Here is an 18,834-nt window from a genome sequence, read left to right on the forward strand (position 1 = left end):
TCAGTACGGCTAGATCAAGAGACGCCGGCATTGATAGGACGCCCAATCTACATTATATTTAGGAGCCCGGGGAATCAGCTGGTCGTCATCACACTGCTGTTATCATGCCTGGTATAACTCTGCCTGCGTTTCCCGATAATGTGCCCACTCACTTCCTGCCTACCATCGATTTCGAACTCGTCAAAGCGGGAAATCGAGCGGAAATAGACCATCTGTGGGAGGCTGCTGTGACATGTGGTTTCTGGTAGTGAGTGTTCTGGCGATACACACGCTCTGGATTGCGAGATGCACATTACGGGAGAGGAACGATAGGTCGGGCAACTGACTGATTTTATCTGTAGCCTCAAAAATCATGGTGCTGAGCAAGAGGTCACAGCTATGTTTGACCTGGGAGCAGAAACATTTGCGCTTCCCTTGGAGGAAAAAATGAAGTATGAGCAGGGCGACTCCGGTCGCTCGTGCGGGTCTGTGGAGGTTCCTTTCCATTTTTTTCTCGGCCATCTAACCATAGTCTAGATACAAGAAGATAGGTGGAAATGCCGTTGATGCGGCCGGGTAAGTCAAGGCAAGAATTATTCGTTCGCGTCCCTTGTAAACTTGGATCCGGCCGGCAGGTTGCCAGACATGACCGAGTTCTTGAACGTCACTAAAGATGACGTTCTTGCTTTCCCCGAGGTGGTTCACCGAACTTATCCTTCTACGGTGACTGCTGCGATCCCATCTGTCGTGCACCCTTTTGTATGCAAGTCCATCGAAGTTAATAACACCATACTGCGGATCTTCACCCAAAAACTGGGCCTACCTGAGGGTACTCTGGAAGAACTCCATGCTCGCGACTTACCCAGTGGTAGCGAAAGCAGGGTAATTAGGAGCCCACCGATGCCTGGCAAAGATACTGCCGACCGTCCTATGATCGGGTCTCACACTGATTTTGGATCTCTTGTAAGCAACCTGCCGATTCTGATTCCACTGTAACCTATGTATGACCATGTTCAGGCATTTTTGCACAACATCCTCGGAGGACTGCAGGTCCTCCTCCCTGGGGAGACGCAGTGGGCTTACGTGAAGGTAAGTGCATTTAAATATTTACATACGTACATCTGCATCAACAGTTATCGCACTCCACGTATCAGCCAATTCCTGGACATGCCATTTGTAACGTTGGAGATGCTCTCACGGTTTTCAGCGGTGGTATTCTCAAGTCTGCCGTCCACCGTGTGGTCCCGCCTCCTGGAGCTCAGAGAGAATACGAACGGTGGTCTCTTGTATTCTTTACCCGCCCAAACAATACTCAGGTGCTTCGTGCGTTGGTGGAGGATAGTCCGGTAATCATGGAGTTTGTAAAGCAATATCCAGAGGTTGTGTTTGAGACTGGGTCCACTGCTGAGGAGTGGTTTTCCAGGAGAACCAAATACCAGAGGCTTGGAAATAGAGAAGTAAGCCGTGATGTAATGAACGGTTGTATTTATCTAATGGGATACAGGGATCCCAATCATGGGCTGCCAGCAGAGGGACTGAACACAACCCAGTAGCAAGATAATTTGAAAACCGATGGAAGATTTTGTTGTACGATAACGCGGGGATGCGCTGTTTGGTGTTGTGCGTATATTTGCTGGCATGTCTCAGAACGGGGAAGCTTTTCTCGATGTCATATTTACCTGTAATATATAGATCAGAAATGCCCAAATCATTCGTGCGCCAGGTTCACTTGGTAAGGATCGATATCGTCACACTTGTCAACTCATTGGCATTTAAGTGACCGATCTAAGGTTTAGGGGTGTGAGAAGGGGCGAAAACTTTGGAACACCTTCCGAGAGGGGCAGCTGCCACTTCTAATCAGTAAGAGATTGCTCGCGCCGTGCATTAGGTACGCTAGTACTGAAGACAAAAGTTACTAGTCACCTTCAAAGTATCCGTTTGATTTGGGGGGCTGTCGAAGTAATCCTGGAAGCAGTCATAGTCAAGGTCTAGAAACTTATCTTTATCGTCAACGTTTTCGACCGCCTGGCGTTAACGAGCTCGTCGGCCGGGTCACTTTTCCTTCAAACGAAGGCGCTTTCACTCGACAGTAGACTCGTATAGATATGGTCGACACTAATGAAACACGGAATTGTATGATTATCGCAAACAAACAACATCGTGGCGCCACCGTGTCGACAACCCTTAGTTTGTTGTTATTTGTACCGAGCTCCACTTGCTAGGCAGCCAATTCGATTGACTCATCCAACTCCGAAGTTCAATGACATCCCAGAAGCATAAAGCATATGTTGGCCAATTACTTGGCCTTAGGTACAGTGTTTGTGCAACCGATATCAGTTCCTCCGATCATCATGGCACGCAGCTCGATCCAAAGGAAAGGCGCCATGACTCGGTACTCAACACTTATTTCGGACTTCCTAGTAAGCAGGTAGGTGATTACGACCAAATAGCCACCGAAGCACTGCAATGTCTGTCCGTAAACGTCAATTATTCGCTGGCAACGTGCCAGATGTAGGATCTTATGAATCATCCATGGGATTGGAATCTGGGTAGAGGCTCCCGGTGATGGGGCACCCGCTCCACTTCAGTGGTATATCTAGGGGCCCGAAGAATTGGGATTTGGTCGTCAGCATCTGTAAGCCGCACCTACGTTATCATGCCCGGTATAACCCTGCCTGCGTTCCCCGACAACGTACCCACACATTCCCTGCCGACCATCGATTTTGAACTCCTCAAAGCAGGAAATCAGGTGGAAATAGATCGTCTGTGGGAGGCCGCTGTGACGCTTGGTTTCTGGTAGTAAGTATTTACGTACTTCGGTGAAACACATACTTTCGCCACTCGTGGGATGTACATTTCGGCAGAGAAACGATAGCTGGGACAGCTAACTGAGTTTCTCTGCAGCCTCAAAAACCATGGTGCTGAGCATGAGGTAAAAGCCATGTTTGACTTGGGAGCGGAAATGTTTGCGCTTCCTTGGGAGGAAAAAATCTTGTATGAGCAAGGCGACTCCGGTCGCTCATTCGGGTTTGTGGAGGATCCTCTTCATTCTTTTATCGGCTATCTAACCATCGTCCAGGTACAAGAAAATGGGGGGAACTGCTGTCGACGCGTCTGGGTAAGTCAAGGAAAGGCCCCGTCGTTAGTATTCCTGATATACTCGGACTGGGCTGGCAGATTGGCAGACATGACCGAGTTCTTGAACATCGCCAAAGATGACGTTTTTGCTTTCCCTGAGGTCGTTCACCTGACTTATCCTTCTGTGGTGGCTGCCGCGATCCCATTTGTCGTGCACCCTTTTGTATGCAAGTCTCTGGAGGTTAACATTACCATACTGCGGATCTTCACCCAACGACTTGGACTATCCGAAGGGACTCTGGAAGCACTCCATGCTCGCGACTTACCCAGTGCTAGCGAAGCCAGAATAATTAGGAGCCCTCCACTGCCTGGAAAAGATACTGCTGATCGTCCTACCATCGGATCTCACACTGACTTCGGGTCTCTTGTAAGGGACTTCTTTGACTCCGTTCGCACTGCTATTCATGACCATGGAAGACATTTTTACACAATATTCTCGGAGGGCTGCAGGTCCTTCTCCCTGGGGAGACACAATGGGGTTACGTCAAGGTAAGCATATTCAAATATATGCATACATGGATATCTGCATCAACAGTGATCGCACCCTGTCTATCAGCCAATTCCTGGACACGCTATCTGTAACGTTGGAGATGCTCTCACAGTTCTTAGTGGCGGTATTCTCAAGTCTGCCGTCCACCGTGTGGTTCCCCCTCCTGGAACTCAGGGAGAGCACGAACGGTGGTCTCTTGTATTCTTTACCCGCCCAAACAACACACAGGTACTCCGTGCCTTGGTGGAAGATAGCCCGGTCATTGCAGAGTCTGTGAAGCAGTTTCCAGAGGGTAAGTTCGAGACTGGGTCCACCGCCGAGGAGTGGTTTTCGAGGAGAATAAAATACCAGAGGCTCAAGAACAGAGAGGTCAGCCGTGACGTGACCAACGATTGTATGTATCTGACGAGGTACAGGGACCCCAATCATGGGCTGCCAGCAGAGGGACTGAGCACAATCCGACAGCGAGATAATTTGAAAACCGATAGAGCGTTCTAGGATATGGCTATTCTGCGTTGTGCGCATATTTGCTGACACCCGAGGTGCCAGAACAGGCAAGCTCCTCTCAATGCCGTAATTACTTGTAGTGGAAAGATCAGAAGCCCGAAATCATGTCCAGTATGTGCGCCAGGTTTGCTTGGTTAGGATTGATGTCGTCACACTTAGAGGTCTGCTTGTGTTCGCATGTCCTCGAAACCAGAAAGAGAAATACATAATTGACGACGGAATAAATTTTCGCATAATTTCGTATCTATATTCCGCACGCGCTCATTGACTGGAGCGTGACCGGGGTCGGCAAGTACTTTCTGGGCCGGAGTCTCCAGAAGTAACCAATAGCCTCTCCCTGACGGTCGCGAAATCCAGCGCGGATCCCGTGTAACCTTGAGAAATCAGCGTCAGCTACTCGAAATACCTGTCGTATAACGAAGCGGATTTGTACGCCTTAGGAGCCTCCTCGTCCGAGGTAGATGTAGAGAAGTCTACGTTGTAGTCGACAACACCGTGGCGGGCCGTGACCTGCTCTGTAAAGGTTTGCAAGGCATGTGCGGGCACTGCATACCTCGAGTCGATGACAGCAACCTGTGCACAGATACGCCATGCTTCCTCTTCAGCCATTTCTTCAGCCCAGATGTTACCCATTTCTCCAAGCGAACAGCGTCAAGGTACGTAAGTTAGCGCGGCTGTGTTCCCCAGCTCGATCGCGCAACACGCCAGCCTGGGACTAGGATCTAACACCTAGCTGTTCCGCAAGTCCATCAAACTCGCAGTCGCTTACGAACGTGCAGAGCACAGCAAAGATCTCGACCCACCCAATCAAGTCGGCGTTCTGAACCACGTCCCGCAAGATCGTTCGTGACGATGCTCTGGAACAAGCGCAGGTATGGGTGTTCTGTTGTCCGCCGAGCGAAGTAAGCCTGTGCATTGGTCCTGGCCACCGTTGATTAGTAAGGGTGTTGCTGCTGCTACTGCTGTTGTATCTCCTTTAGCAGTGCAACAGCTTCTACCTCTCCTTTCGAGTGACCTGATAGCGTCACAAGCTTATCTCGTGAGCTGGCACGGAATAAACTGAGTATAGCCTTCCAGGTCTCCACGGCACGTGCATCGCCATGCTGGTGCACATCCTCGCTACCTTGCGTAAGTTGATGACACGATTCACGACACCTTTTTCAGTGCACATTACACGAAGTAGGGAACACTGCTTTGTGTGTGGCCTCGCGCAGCTGGCAAATTGCACACGCTCGCAAGTTGTCTCCAAAGTCAAATGACACCGGGGGTTAGAATCATTTTTGGGCTGCTGGAGGCTTCCTTGTGCACGGCGCTTGAAATATATGCTTTGGCTGCGACGAAGGTGATGGTGTGATTAGGATGGGGGGTGTCGTTGAACGGTATGTAAACTTGAAGGAGCGTGCGGAAGACAAGACCAGACAGAGGTGCACTTGACAGCGGTGTTGAGGACGCAATGATAGGTCGCCGAGGGTTATGCATTCTTGATGGTCTTGGTGCGCCGCCCTCCGGTTACAACGGAGAAGCCGAACACAGTTGTTGTAGACATACCTACAAGGACATCATAGTTCAAATCGACGTGAGATTAGGCCTGGCTGGGTTGTGAAAAGACGGGATTGCGCGTGTTATCGGAGTACACTAATCGAACAAGTGCGAGGGAAGCCGTTCACATACTAGGACTTGCCTCTGCATCCTGAAAGAGGAGTACTGGACTAGTGGTGGAAAGTAGTGAGACACAGACACAAAAGCTGCTTTGTGGTCACCCATGAAGGGATATGCTATTTGTAAAATTGGAGATGCTCTGATGGTTTTCAGCGGTGGCATTCTTAAATCCGCCGCCCACCGTGCGGTCCCGCCCCCTGGAATTCAGGAAGAACGCGAACATTGGCTTCGTTTGTTCTCTACCCGCCCAAACAGCACGCAGGTACCCCGTATGCTAGCGGAAGATAGCCCGGTCATTGCGGAATCCGTGAGGCAATACCCAGAAGGTAAATTCGAGACTGGGTCCACCGGTTTCTCAGGAGAGTAAAGTTTCATAGGCTCGTAAATACAGAAGCCATGTTGTGATAAACGGTCGTAAACATATCTAATGGGGTACAGGGACCCCAATCATGGGCTGCCAACAGAGGAACTGAGCATGACCCGACAGCAAGATAATTTGAAAACCGGTAGAGGATTTTGTTTAATACGATGCCGCGGGGATATGCTTATTTGGCGTTTATGCGTATATTTGCTGGCACTCATTGCCAGGATGTGCGCAGGGTTTTCTTGGTTAGGATTGAAATTGTTACACTTAGAGGTCTACTTACGTTCGCATGTTCTCAAGACTAGAAACAGAAATAGGTATTTGTCGACAAAACAAGATTTCGGATAAATTCGTATCACAGTTTGTTACAGTGTCGTGGGCATGTGTGTATCGCAACTCCCGCCGCATCCGCACTATTAAACTGACTTCAAAGTCGCATGATGAGTTGCTTGATACTGGACATCCAGAGGCCAATGTCGTCTGTTTGAGAGCCTCTTGTCAGCAAGTCCACGTGAATAACCAATGCTGCATCTCGATCGTGCGCTTCCATGGCTGGCAAAGCAACATGTTAGGGCTCCGGCAGAATTCTATAGTAATTGTAAGGCTCACCCTTCGTTAATTCGTTTAATTGGTCTATGACGGATTTTGAAAGGGTGTCGCAGTTCAACGCATCGAATAGGCTGTTGATTCGTCTCTCGAGGTCGTCGGCCATGCGCCTTTGATGTGACTACAACCAATCCTAAGCAAAAAAAAACACGCAAAATGCGGGAATAGGACTACACGCACGGGAATAGTCTGCTTCACTCGCTGAAGCTGCTCAGACAAGATGGCGTAGATCTGCATCGAAGATTCAGGAATATGGCTCCGGTCGCCTTGTGCTTTTTTAATGGACTCAGTCAACATGTGATTTCACAGTAGAGGGTATCTTACTCACGATACTTGGGTTGAGTAGGGGCTGGAGGCGATAGTGCAGCACGCGCAGGGGGAGGAGCGGTACTAGGCCCACCGCTCGGAGGCCCCTGTACTGAAGGGGGTGGCATACCAACCAATGGTTGCTGAGTTGGTGGTGGACCCCGCATGGCTGGCGCCTGGGCCATCGGTGGAGCATACGACGTATGACCGGAACCCATAGAAACTTGTCCAGGAGGTGCGTATGGTCCACTAGGTGCTGCCCGGCCAGGAGGTGGAGGGGCGTATGGTCCAGGTTGTGGGGGTCCACCGGGTGCTGTCTGGCTGGATGGCGGAGGGGCATATGGGCCGGCCTGGGGTCCTCCGGAGGGCGGCACGGCGTGGGCAGGAGACGGCGTCACGCGGGCGTACGGGCCGGGGGGTGGCGGGATTGCCCCACGGGGACCTGGACCTGGCGGAGGAGTAGCGCGAGCGTATGGGCCGCTTGGCTGGCCAAGTGGAGCAGACACCGTCGGTGGCGATCTGAACGGAGAAGCCGTCCCGGTGGCAGTAGATGGCTGGTGTGAGTGTGCTGGCGACGTCATCCTGGCAGGAGGGGGACCGGGAGGCTGCCGAGCCTGGGGAGGCGGAGGCGCCCGTGCTTGTGGGGGTGGCGGCGGGCGATTCTGCACACTGGCCGGTCGAGGCGGCGGAGGAAGCGCCGTGTTATGACCCGAGAACGGGGAACCGGGCGTCGGTGGCGACTGCGTAGCGTTCGGGAAAGGCGATACGATCGCTGCTAGCTTAGATGTGCTGGAAGAATTAGGCGTACGGCGCTCCGCGGGCTTGACCATCGGTGCATCGTTCCAGCCACCGCCATTTTGGCTACGGGGCGGCGGAGGACCGGCAGCGACGGGTGGACGAGTGTGGGGTGGCACCGCGGGCTGGCTGAGAAGAGCCGGCCTGGAGAGCGTGTGCGCAGGCACGTAGGGACCCTTGTATAGTTCAGGTTGATGGGTAGGTTGCACGGGTTGGTATGCAGGTTGAGGTGGCAGGTACTTCCCACCTTGGACAGGAGTCTGTACGCGAGCATTGACTGGAGCATGAATGGGGACGGCAGGTACCCTCTGAGTCGCAGTAGAGATCGGCCGAGGTGCGGCAGTCTCTCCAGAAGCAATCAGCAATCTCTCCCTGACAGCTGCGAAATCCAGCGCAGACCCCGTGTAACCCTGAGGAATCAGCCTCAGGTACTCGACGGCCTCCTTGACAAGACCTTGCGCAGCAAGCATCTCTGCATACTCGAAATACCTGTCGTATAGTGATGCGAGTTTGTACGCCTTGGCAGCCTGCTCGTCCGAGGTAGATGTAGAGATGTCTGTGTCGTTGTAATTGACAGCACCGCGGAAGACCGTAACTTTCTCTATAAAGGTTTGCAAGGCATGCGCGTGCGCAGCATACCTCGAGTCGGTGAGAGCATCTTTTTCATGGATGCGCCGTGCTTCCTCTTCAGCCATTTCTTCAACCCAGATATTCAACAATCTCTCTAGGCGACCAGCAGCAAGATACGTCAACGTGGCCGTGTTCCTCAACTCCAACGAATTCGCAGCGTTATCATCATCCTCAGCCTGACCGCGTAACACACCAGCCTGGAACTCGAGTCTGGCACCCAACTGCTCCGCAAGTCCACCAAATTCGTCGTTGCTGGCAAACGTGCAAAGAACAACAAAAATTTCGGCCCACTCGGTCAAGTCCGCGTTCTGCACTACGTCCGCAAGATCATTCGTGACGATGCTCTGGAACAAGCGCAGGTACGGGTGTTCCGTTGTCTGCCGAGCGAAGTAAGCGTTCTGCGTGCGTTGCAGGAGGTCCTGGCCACCTTTAATGGCGAGTAAGAGTGCGTCCGCGTAGCGTTCCGTTGACAAGCAGAGTTCGACGGCACTCTCAAAGTCCCCGAGTACCAGAGCCTTGGTAACCAACTGATCGGTCTCGCTCTCCTCAGCAGGATAGATTCGGAAGGTGTTTCCACGCAAAGTGAGCGATTCGGATGCACTCGCGACACTCGACGGACCGGACCCGACTGTAGCCGCCACGCTCGAGTCCACGCCATAGTTAGTATGAGGGACAGCAAGAGGAGCATCTTGTGAATCGTCCTGAGGGGCAGCTGCCATCGTACTGAAGAAGTCGGCACCTGCGTCGTTGTGGAACGTCCCGACTGGATCGTCGCCGAACAGACTTGGTGCAGTCGTTGTAGACTCGCCGTCTGGGGGAAGTAGGTCCGACGTGCTCACTTCCGACGAGGTCTTCTCCTCGGTCTCTTGTTCGCCATCTATATCATGCTCCGGTTCTGCAAACGACACGACGGGTTCATGCACACGCTGCTCCAAACTGCCCTCTTCAGATTGCTCAGTTTGAGGTTGCTGCTGCTGCATCTCCTTTAGATGTGCAACGGCCTCTGCCACACGCGCTTTGACCTCTTCTTTTGAGTAGCCCAATAACGTCACAAGCTCATCTCGCGAGTTGGCACGGAACAAGCTGAGTAGAGCCTTCCAGGTCTCCGCCGCACGCGCGTCGCCATGCTGCTGCACATCCGCCTGTACCTCCTGAGCAAAATTCTCCAGATCCCCATCCCCTGCTGCCTTGCGCAAGTTCTTAACACGCTCCACGACAACTTTCTCGGTGCACACGACACGAACGTGCGGGGTGCTGCTCTGCGTGCCGCCTTGCGCATCTGGCAAATTGCACACGCTCGCAAGTTGTCCTCCGAAGCCAAATGAGGCCGAAACAGGCCGACGGAGCCATTTTGGGGGTTGCTTGAGGCTTAGGCTAGGTAGACCGGCATTTGAGTGCATAAACGCGAGGTCGTCGAACAATGAAGCTCCAGAGGCCTTGGGCGTAGGTGGGATGGTGGCAGGTCCATCTGTGGATTGGATAGAATGGATACCGATTGTCCCGGAGAAGAATGCTGCGGCAAGGAGATCGGGGTTGCGAGGGCACCATTCGACATGGAACGCCCAGTTGTCCTCAGACGGGAGCTGCAGATCAGTGTGCGAAGGACGAATGGAGGAATGTTTGAACCAGGGGAATACAAATCACCACAGCAAAAGCGAATGCGGCACATGAAAGCGAAATCAATGATAAGAAATCATCGTCGAAATAAATTGCATGTACGCACCTCGCCAATAACTTCCGAGGTTTGCGGATTCCAGCAGAGTACACGATTATCCTTTCCGCAAGAAAGTAACAAATCTGCGTCCTGTTTGCACCACGAAAGTGATAGCACGCCTTTCTCATGTCCTGTAAGGATCTACTTGACAAATACATAAACGGCGTGAGTGCTGAAAGGGTAGTGGATCGCACCTTCTCCGGAGCGCGAGCATTGCGCAGATCCCAGACCATGACAACAGGAGAAATGTCGTCTTCCGACGCGGTAACCAGTCGGGTGGCCTATTGGAGAGGCTGATCAGCCATCCTACACGATCCTAAATAGAACAGTAAAACGCACGACGTCCGGATGCCATGCGATTGCGCTCATACCCCTCCTTCCGCCTACCGCCATCGCACTACCAACTGCACCTCCGAGGGTACCTGTACCTCCGCCGTACGCAAGGGCAACCAACTCGCGATTCTGGCGGAGGTCCCACACGACAGTGTAGCCGGTACTGCTGGCACCAGCGAGGATGGACTGGACATGTTGGTTCCATGTAACACAAGTGATTTCGTCGACCTTCTTACTGCGGGATCCTGGGGTAGGGGAGTATGGTTTCGAAGGATCGTTGAGATCCCATATGTAAATCTACGAAAACAGGCGTCAAGTTCCGTGTAAAACATGCATGAAACAACGCACCTCGCCATTGACGGCACCCGAGCAAAGAAGGTTCGTTTGTTTAGGATTGAAGTCAAGACCACGAACGGGACCAGTATGCTTCGTGTTACGAAGGATGAGGGCTGTGGAGGCACTAACGGGAGTAGGTGGTCAGTTGTAACTGGCGAACAGCAAAAGGCTCCTACTCTGAAGACTCGACGATTTTGGCGGGGTCCCAGAGGACGAGCTCCGCGTTTTCCATACCGGCGGCAATGACACCGGACGTTCTGTCCTTGTGCGCCTGGCTCCATACAATACGGTTAAACCTGATCGGCTGATGCTTAGTATCACAGGCTAGCGAACGCCAAAGCTGAGTCAAGTACCTGGACGTATCCTTTACAACTCCTGCAGGTTGCGAATGCAAGTCAGCGCCGAGAGCGTACTCGTCTTTGTCCATAAAGTCCGGTTTCCAGATCTCGAGTTGGGACTCATTTGAGAAGGACTCGTCGAGCGCGCCTGAGACTGTGCCCGTCGAGATGAGTGGAAGACATGAATTTGGTGACCACGCGAACGTCGCAGTCCGGTGAATCTGTTTTTGCTTCATCGTCGTCGCAGCTCACCGTCTGAACTGAAAATGTCAGCCTTCTTTACTTTATTTTATTAGTTGAAGGGACGTGTCCTTGACGTGTACCAAGCCCTGCTTATCTAATTTTCTCATCCCCGGCTGTTACATAATCAATGGAAAGTGACCCACCACTCGTCGAGGCCGCCTGACCCCAGACTGCCATGCCGTCCGACGACGAAAGTCCAAGCAATCATCCAACCGACACCTCAGAATTCGAGACTCAGTTTGTTCCACGATCAAATGACGAGGAAATATTGTATGAAGTCGAACAGATCACCGCAGAGAAAGGGCACATGTACCGAGTCAAATGGGCCGGGTTGGACCCCACAACACAAAAACCATGGCCACAGAGCTGGGTCGACAAGCACGATTGCACGGATGCACTCGTCGCGGAGTGGAAAGCCAAGAAGGCTAAAAAGAAAGAGCAGAGAGACGGTACGTGATTCACTGGGTGCGCTTGAGTTCACTGCGCGTATTCATCCTTGCTCGATAGGATCATATACGACGGGGGGGACGAGCGTTCGTTCTAGATCGTCAAACTCACTCCCTGCGGCACCCTCGTCACGCAGAACGCGTCGTTCTGCCGTCTCTGAGCCTTCGCCCCAAATACCATCTGAGGATGAACATCCTACCCACGCATCTACTTCTCATAGCAAGAAAGAGCAGTCCTCAAAACGTAAGCGCAAGTCGTCCAGCTTGACGCGTCGCGCGGTTAGTGGAATGGATGCGGACGAACGGGAAGGGTCAAGTAGGCCACGAAAGAAGCGTAAGATAAGCGTAGAGGTTAGAATCGTATCGTCTCCTCACCAGGGAGATCGTTCCGCCAACAAAAAGGGAAACACTAATAAGGAGTCCAAATCAAAGTCCGATGGCGACAAAATGGCCAGCAGTTCTCTAGTCGCGATTGGACCGCCGCACGGAACCAAGCCTCAGAGTTCCCCCGGGAGCAGGTCGAGGCTGGAGGGAACACCGGAAGATGCGCCTGTTTCGTCGTCGAAGCCTCCGCGCCGTGCAACAGGTCAGTAAGCTGCACATCTGCCTAGATCTGCACGGAGACTGACCACAAAAGTAGCCGAGTCCTCCAAGAAGAAAATCTCTCCCACCCCTCGCCCGTTGTCGCACAAACCCCTTATTCGAGAACCTATTCTATCCCCAGGTGCCGTGGCCCGTCTCCAGCTCTTCGACCGGTTAACGGCAACGTCGCCAGATGGAGATTACGGTGACGTTGATGCACCCATTGAACCCTCACACAAACGACCTAAAGTCACACCACCCAACTATCATCGCGATACCATAGAAACTCCACTAGCGACTGACTCTTCTAAGCGACAATCCCCACAGAAAACCTCCGCTTCTAAGCTCATAAAAGCGATGCTGCCAAAACTTGACAGCGACGAGGATTCGTCACCTGACGACTCCGACTGCCAATCAGGATTGCCACCGCCGCGCCCTACTTCGAAATCGCAAAGTGGCATCTCACGCATCATGGACAAGGGCGACTCCTCCAGGAGAACCGACCACCAGTCCAAGCAAGACAAACTCGACTTGCCTGAAATTGCCGCAATGCCTGGACGATGTTCTACAACTCCCCTCGATTTCAATGACCTTGGTTCATCATCACGACTTCAGAAAACTAAATACGTTAAACCTTCTCGCTCGGCATTGAAACCTGTCCCTCAAATTTCGCCAAACACATTCAGAGCCAAGGTCAAGCCCCTCAGACCAGTAGTTGCGGTCTCTTCTGAACCACCACCAAGCTCTATCGAGAGCTTTGCTTCTCCACGTGTCAGAAGACCGTTCACAAGAAAGCAATTGGCAACGCAACATGCACGGAAGAGCGCTACTGTTTGGCGACCATCCGAAGATGATGTTGAGCTGGATGTTGAAGAGGAAGAAGAAGAAGAAGAGGCGGAGGAGGACGAGGAGGGCGATGATGATAGTGATGAAGAGGCTCAGCCTAACAAGAGGTGGATAGATTCCGAGGTTCGCAAGCGGGGAAAAGAGCTATTTGACGAAGAGCAGCGCAGGCGGGATGCGAAACGTGCCGAAGCCGCACGGCCGAAACGGTCGAAACCACTGGGAGAGATCATGGGGGGGCCCAAATCCGCCAAGGGAAGACCTGTGGTGGCTAGTCCAAGTCACAACGGCGAAGGTGTTCCAGCTAACTGTTTGGATTCTGTTGTGCAAGAGATGGAAGACGCCTATGTGGATTTGAGTGGGAAGACTCAGAGCACAACACTTGAAACATCAGCATCCAACGGCGCAAGGAAGAAACCGTGGGCGGCAATGACGACTGAAGAGAGGGAAGCCTTTCGTATACAGCTACGCCAGGAAGAAGAGGAGCTTACACAGGAAGCAATATATGTGCCCGCGCCCCCCGTCCAGCAGGACTTGGATTCGTACACATATGACGATGTAGAGGAGAACGTAATGCAGGTTTCGATGGATCCCGGGCCGCCGGAGGTAAACACATTCTACGCTCCTTTTTTCTAAGCGACATCACTCATTCCGAGTATCTGGAGCAGCCTGTACAGGTAGAGTCCCAGGAACGCTCGACACGCACCGAAAACATCCAACAGGCGAGCGTCGTTGTCCAGGCAAGCCAAGGCCAGCAACAATCAGACGTAGAAGACGCCGACGCCGTCCAGTCCCTCCCGCAACTCCCAAGTTCGCTTCCGCGCGACCCGTCTAGTTATGTTGTGCGTTATCTCCTTGTCAATATGTCTGCCCGCCGTTGCACTAATAATAAACGTGATCGGTTGCGACCTTTATTGTGGTTGATCTTTCAGTCTGACACCCCAAAGCGACGTATCCACGAAGCGCTGTCACTACTCAACGTTAAATCCGAGGAGATCCAGCGCCTTCAATTCGAGCTCACTCAGGAACGGCAGAACGCAAAGCGTGCCCAGACGGAGCTCACCAAAGTAACCGAGGAGTGCGAGACTCTACGGACTTCGGTATCCGAGGAGCGCGTCAGACTCCAGGAAGAGCAAGCTCGGTTAGAAGAAAGGCGGAAAAGATGGACAGACGATAGGCTGGCCTGGATGGAGGAGATGGAAAGATGGAAAGAAGCTCACGATGTGTGGAAGAGGCAACGAGACGAGTCACCGCACCAACAACTCAAACCTCCAGAACAGGCCACAGGCACGAATGGAGTTGCAAAGACTCACACGTTGGAGGAGAATCGGCCAAATTTGAATGGCGAGCATGCGGCGACATTTAGCACGGATACCCTGGGAGCAGATCGCAAGGCACTCATTGAAGAACGCGACTTGTTGTCTGAGAAGGTTTCCCAGTTGAGCGCTTCCGTCAACCAGATGGCTGCTGCAAAAGCATCTGTCGAAACGGATCGCGACTTCTTTCGTGAGCAATACTTGCAAGCATCCGGGTTCGTCAGCTCAGTTCGTGCTGAAAATGCTGAACTGGAGGAGAGGGTCAAGATAGCTGAAGGTCAGGCGGAAGAGGGTGTAGCGAAAATTAAGCAGCTCTTCGAGGTAAGTATGCCTCATCTTGATTTTAGGTACTGTTCCATAATTGCGGTGATACACAGACCAAGGTTAAGGCTTTTCAGGATGACATCTACCGCTGGAAAACTCTTGCAGAAATACTGCAGGAGAAGGATAGTCGGACGAATGACGAAGTGCGCACGCGTGCGGCGCAGACAACTGAACTGGAGAGTCTTTGCAGAACACTTTTACGGGACAATAATTCGCTCGAAACTGATTTGCGGAAACTCGGACGTGCATTACAGAAGGTATCTGTCCAGCGCAGCAAGCTATCATCCAAGGTTCTGTCGATAACGAAAGAGAAAGCAAGGTTGAAAGCAAAACTGGCGAAGTGTTCTGATTCACAGGACTCATCCAAGTCCGTGCAGGAGCATTTTACGATTGTTCTTTCAGACGATGCTGAAAGTGTGGATCCTAATGTTATGGATGTCATGACGGCTTCGCAGCCGACACCTCCGCACGAAGAGGCGAGCTTTGACGGCGAGGAATGGTTTACTTGTTTGTGGCGCCATCAGCTGGAGCTATGTCCTCGGATATTTGATTGCAAGGAGGTAAGGGATCCTCGGACATAATTTTTGGGAGGCGTTGGTTGCTAACTACGAATATGTTCTTTAGGATTTGTTGAGGCATATGTCAGAACATGTGAGCTAGTAATATTCAATGTAAGATGTCGGGAAGCTGGGTCCATGTCGTTCTTTGTATTTTTTGTTGTTGTATTCCATATATTGATGCCGCTTTCAGTATAAGGATGATCAGCCTGACACGCCACAAAGTGAAAGGCGCGTAACCTCGGGGGTAGCGCAGACATACGACTCCGTATTTTATGTAAGTACAACATGACATGCTGTACGGCGTGATACAATTGACCTTAAGCCGTAAATGTGACGATCGTTGTCCCATAATTTATCGGTAGTACTGAGATGATTTCTAACTGCCTTTGTCCGTCTCTATCAAAGAATCGAATAAAGGTAGTCACTCGTGCACTGATTCTACTATATTTTCACTCCAGGATCCCTCTCATAGCAAAACAAAGAAGCCTTCGTCAGTAGACTCCAAGTTACAGGTGCTTTACTCAAGAAATAGTCGTTAGGCGCGGTACTGACACTCATTCATTGATTCACAGTGCCACCGCACACTATGGATGAACTCGATTGGGCACGCGCTGAGCTAGCACAGCTAGAAGCTATAGAACGGACTTGTCTTGCACAGCTATTAGCTGCCCGGACCGCCGTCAAGACCCAAAGAATCCACATCGAAGAGCTTATCAAGAAACGGGACCCTGTCATTTATCGTCTGCCTGCCGAGCTCCTCGTTCGGATATTTGGCTGCGCGATGGTTCGTGAGGAGAGGAAGCCAAATCAATTTGATGTGATCCGCGAGCGGAGGAGAAACCTGACTAGCGTCTCTCGACTCTGGAGGGACGTGATGCTAAACACACCCAATCTCTGGAGCGATATTGGTTTAACATCACTACGGGACCAGACCCCTTTGGTGACGCAATTGAGGAGGAGTCAAGGAGTGCTTCTCGACATCACGATCACGGACGAGGCTGAGTACCCCGATATCGAACGATTACTAATTCATCTCCTTCCAACCACGAACCGCTGGCGTAGCCTCCACATCTATAATGTCGTTGACATTCCGAACTTGACGGCCATCATCTACCAGTTCAGCGAGTTGCCACTTCCATCCCTCATAGACCTTTACGTCGATATGCAACATCCTGGAAACGGGGAGTACCCTGACCCGCACCACCTTTTACGATGGACACCCGCTCTCAAGCATGTGAAGCTCGGAAATTTCGTCGCAACTGATGATTTTTCGACATGTGGCCGTCTCGAGACTCTTGAACTGATATTTGCAGACGGCTTCGATATACCTCCAACGTTTTCGTCGCTGATTCCTGCGTACTCTTTAATTACGCTCTCTCTCGTTGGACGTATTCCGAATTGGGCGCTTAAGCGAAACAGCATCTACTTTCCGCTTCTCGAGAAACTCACACTCGACATCCCACGCCCTGAACGGTTTCTGGATGCTATTTTCGCACCAAACCTTCGACACTTTCACTACATGGATAACAAGTCCGTTTGGGACGCCTTCGGAATGTATGGGTTGAAATTTTGCAATGTCCACCACCTTACTTTCGATGCGACGTCATTTTCGGTATCCCAAATTAACGGCACAGCTTTCTGTCAGGGATTCCCTAACACGCGTTATGCAGCGCTGCATTCGAATAGCCTCCCTTTCTTCTTCACAACTATTCCCATGTGGTTGCAAGCTCCGATAGACAAATGGGCGAGCCTCGAAACATTAACGATATTGGATTCCGGCATCCACACCAAAGGATTTGTTCCACTTTTGCAATGGCTGGAGTTGCGACAAGTCTTTGACTTTCCGAAGTTGCATATCAAGCTCACGGGCGATCCACTCAGCCCACTGGATGCGACGGAACTATCTATCCTTTATAGCAAGTTAAAAAACCTCTGCGTGCTAGAACTGGACTGCCTACCGTTGTCTCCCGCGGCACATCTTACCAGGACAACCGGTCTTCCACATTTGGTGCGTGATTGATCTACTCTGATGCCTTTTTTTGCATTGAGAGTCTGAAATCTCCAACAGATTTTGCCTGCGATAGAGCCTGACCTTCTCAATGACATTTTTTGGGTCCCGACCAAGTAACGTTAAGTGCAGCACGGGCGCCAACGGCCTGTACTTAAACCATTGTGGTTAACCTGTTTGTACATACAAGTACAAGCGCACCTGTATATTCATATAAGAGGAAGCTAAATAACGTTGATATCTATTGACTCGGAGTACTGCCGAACCTTCAAATTGACAGCGCAGTGGCTTGCCGCGGATGTTGATGACAATGATGATGATACAGTATGTTTGACAGAAATCTCGACTTTACCATGTGACCATGCTTCATACACCAAACAATCCAACCCCTTTTATCTCTTACGAAAGTAGATCGGATACTCGACTATTAGCGGCCATTCTTTATGCGCTGATTCTATTGTATTATCACGCAGAAGCAGAACACCTACCAGAAGTTCCCATATCAAATCTCCACATTTCATGTGCATCTCTGAAGTAGAGACGGTACGCGCGGCACTATCATCCCCCTGCTTACAGTTCCCCACGTTGTAGATGGAGTCGAGCAGACATGTGCTGGGCTAGCACGGCTTGAAAGCGTACAGCGGAGTCTTCTCCACCAGATGTTGACTGTCTGCAGTCCAGTGTATCCAGATTGTCGAACTTATCAAGAAACAGTGCCTCGCTATTTGCCGACTTCCTGTCGAGCTCCCGGTATGGACATTTGGCTTTGTGATTGACTTAGCTGGCGTCTTTCGACATTGGTTTGACATTACTGCGAGGCCAAATCCCTTTGGTGACGAAGCTGAGGAGGAGCCAAGGAGTGCTTCTCGACGTCGCGATCACGGATGAGGCCGAGGAGCTCGATGTCGAACGATCACTAAATGATCTCCTTTCAACCGCGAATCACTGGCGTAGCCTCTGTATCTACTGCTGCTCTTACGGTTTGTATTTGTGCGCCACCAATCGGAAGCTGAGCAAGTTCGAATTTCCTCCTCCTGTCGAGATTTTCACCACGATGAACCGCGACTCGGAGTATGCTGGTTTTCAAATTCTCTTACCACGGGCACCCACTCTCAATCATCTGCGACTCGAAAATTTCATCGCAAGCGATGATTTTTCGATAGCCAGTGCATTCAAGATTCCCGAACTGATTATTGACGACTCCATCAATATACCTCGGTCGTTCCTGTTGGGGATTCCCACTGCTTCGTTAGTTAGGCTCATCCTCATCGGCAATACTAATATCAGGGTGCTTAAGTCAAACGACATTCGCTTCTC

At 51.5% G+C, this 18,834-nt stretch overlaps 7 protein-coding genes across 7 annotated transcripts; 5 read left to right on the plus strand and 2 right to left on the minus strand.

Moving 5' to 3' along the window:
- Positions 1–104: 104 nt before the first annotated feature.
- On the plus strand, positions 105–1,540 carry F5J12DRAFT_893503 (uncharacterized protein; the record flags this gene model as incomplete). Its single annotated transcript, XM_051747663.1, has 7 exons — positions 105–247; positions 342–464; positions 517–555; positions 615–942; positions 997–1,068; positions 1,134–1,436; positions 1,484–1,540. 7 exons carry the CDS (start codon positions 105–107, stop codon positions 1,538–1,540), a joined length of 1,065 nt encoding a protein of 354 aa, XP_051599162.1.
- Positions 1,541–2,202: 662 nt separating this feature from the next.
- F5J12DRAFT_836720 (uncharacterized protein) lies at positions 2,203–4,334 on the plus strand. The gene is made up of 8 exons (XM_051745985.1): positions 2,203–2,289; positions 2,342–2,778; positions 2,884–3,006; positions 3,059–3,097; positions 3,157–3,484; positions 3,535–3,606; positions 3,674–3,976; positions 4,024–4,334. The coding sequence occupies exons 2-8, from the start codon at positions 2,636–2,638 to the stop codon at positions 4,078–4,080; spliced, it is 1,065 nt and encodes a 354-aa protein (XP_051599163.1). The 5' UTR covers positions 2,203–2,289; positions 2,342–2,635; the 3' UTR covers positions 4,081–4,334.
- Positions 4,335–4,667: 333 nt separating this feature from the next.
- Positions 4,668–5,039, minus strand: F5J12DRAFT_836725 (uncharacterized protein). The gene has a single exon (XM_051745986.1). It carries the CDS (start codon positions 5,028–5,030, stop codon positions 4,830–4,832), a length of 201 nt encoding a protein of 66 aa, XP_051599164.1. The 5' UTR covers positions 5,031–5,039; the 3' UTR covers positions 4,668–4,829.
- A 1,143-nt stretch (positions 5,040–6,182) lies between these two features.
- Positions 6,183–11,489, minus strand: F5J12DRAFT_836728 (uncharacterized protein). The gene is made up of 10 exons (XM_051745987.1): positions 11,211–11,489; positions 11,034–11,153; positions 10,870–10,981; positions 10,528–10,818; positions 10,383–10,469; positions 10,198–10,329; positions 7,072–10,057; positions 6,924–7,015; positions 6,747–6,864; positions 6,183–6,689 (listed from the first exon to the last, which is right to left on the minus strand). Exons 1-10 carry the CDS (start codon positions 11,429–11,431, stop codon positions 6,565–6,567), a joined length of 4,284 nt encoding a protein of 1,427 aa, XP_051599165.1. The 5' UTR covers positions 11,432–11,489; the 3' UTR covers positions 6,183–6,564.
- Positions 11,490–11,578: 89 nt separating this feature from the next.
- Positions 11,579–13,347, plus strand: F5J12DRAFT_743653 (uncharacterized protein; the record flags this gene model as incomplete). The annotated part of the gene is made up of 3 exons (XM_051742052.1): positions 11,579–11,887; positions 11,946–12,470; positions 12,525–13,347. Coding segments are annotated over exons 1-3 (1,620 nt in total), but the record flags the coding sequence as incomplete, so codon positions are not given.
- A 72-nt stretch (positions 13,348–13,419) lies between these two features.
- Positions 13,420–15,906, plus strand: F5J12DRAFT_836734 (uncharacterized protein). Its single transcript, XM_051745988.1, has 5 exons — positions 13,420–13,915; positions 13,978–14,151; positions 14,242–14,946; positions 15,003–15,509; positions 15,574–15,906. The coding sequence occupies exons 1-5, from the start codon at positions 13,541–13,543 to the stop codon at positions 15,607–15,609; spliced, it is 1,797 nt and encodes a 598-aa protein (XP_051599167.1). The 5' UTR covers positions 13,420–13,540; the 3' UTR covers positions 15,610–15,906.
- Positions 15,907–16,943: 1,037 nt separating this feature from the next.
- On the plus strand, positions 16,944–17,813 carry F5J12DRAFT_836739 (uncharacterized protein). The gene is made up of 3 exons (XM_051745989.1): positions 16,944–17,542; positions 17,602–17,665; positions 17,719–17,813. Exon 1 carries the CDS (start codon positions 17,029–17,031, stop codon positions 17,527–17,529), a length of 501 nt encoding a protein of 166 aa, XP_051599168.1. The 5' UTR covers positions 16,944–17,028; the 3' UTR covers positions 17,530–17,542; positions 17,602–17,665; positions 17,719–17,813.
- The last annotated feature ends 1,021 nt before the right edge of the window (positions 17,814–18,834 follow it).

The sequence above is a fragment of the Pisolithus orientalis genome (assembly GCF_024613125.1).
Source record: "Pisolithus orientalis strain OTSU chromosome Unknown F5J12scaffold_17, whole genome shotgun sequence".
NCBI classification, from domain to species: Eukaryota; Fungi; Basidiomycota; class Agaricomycetes; order Boletales; family Pisolithaceae; genus Pisolithus; species Pisolithus orientalis.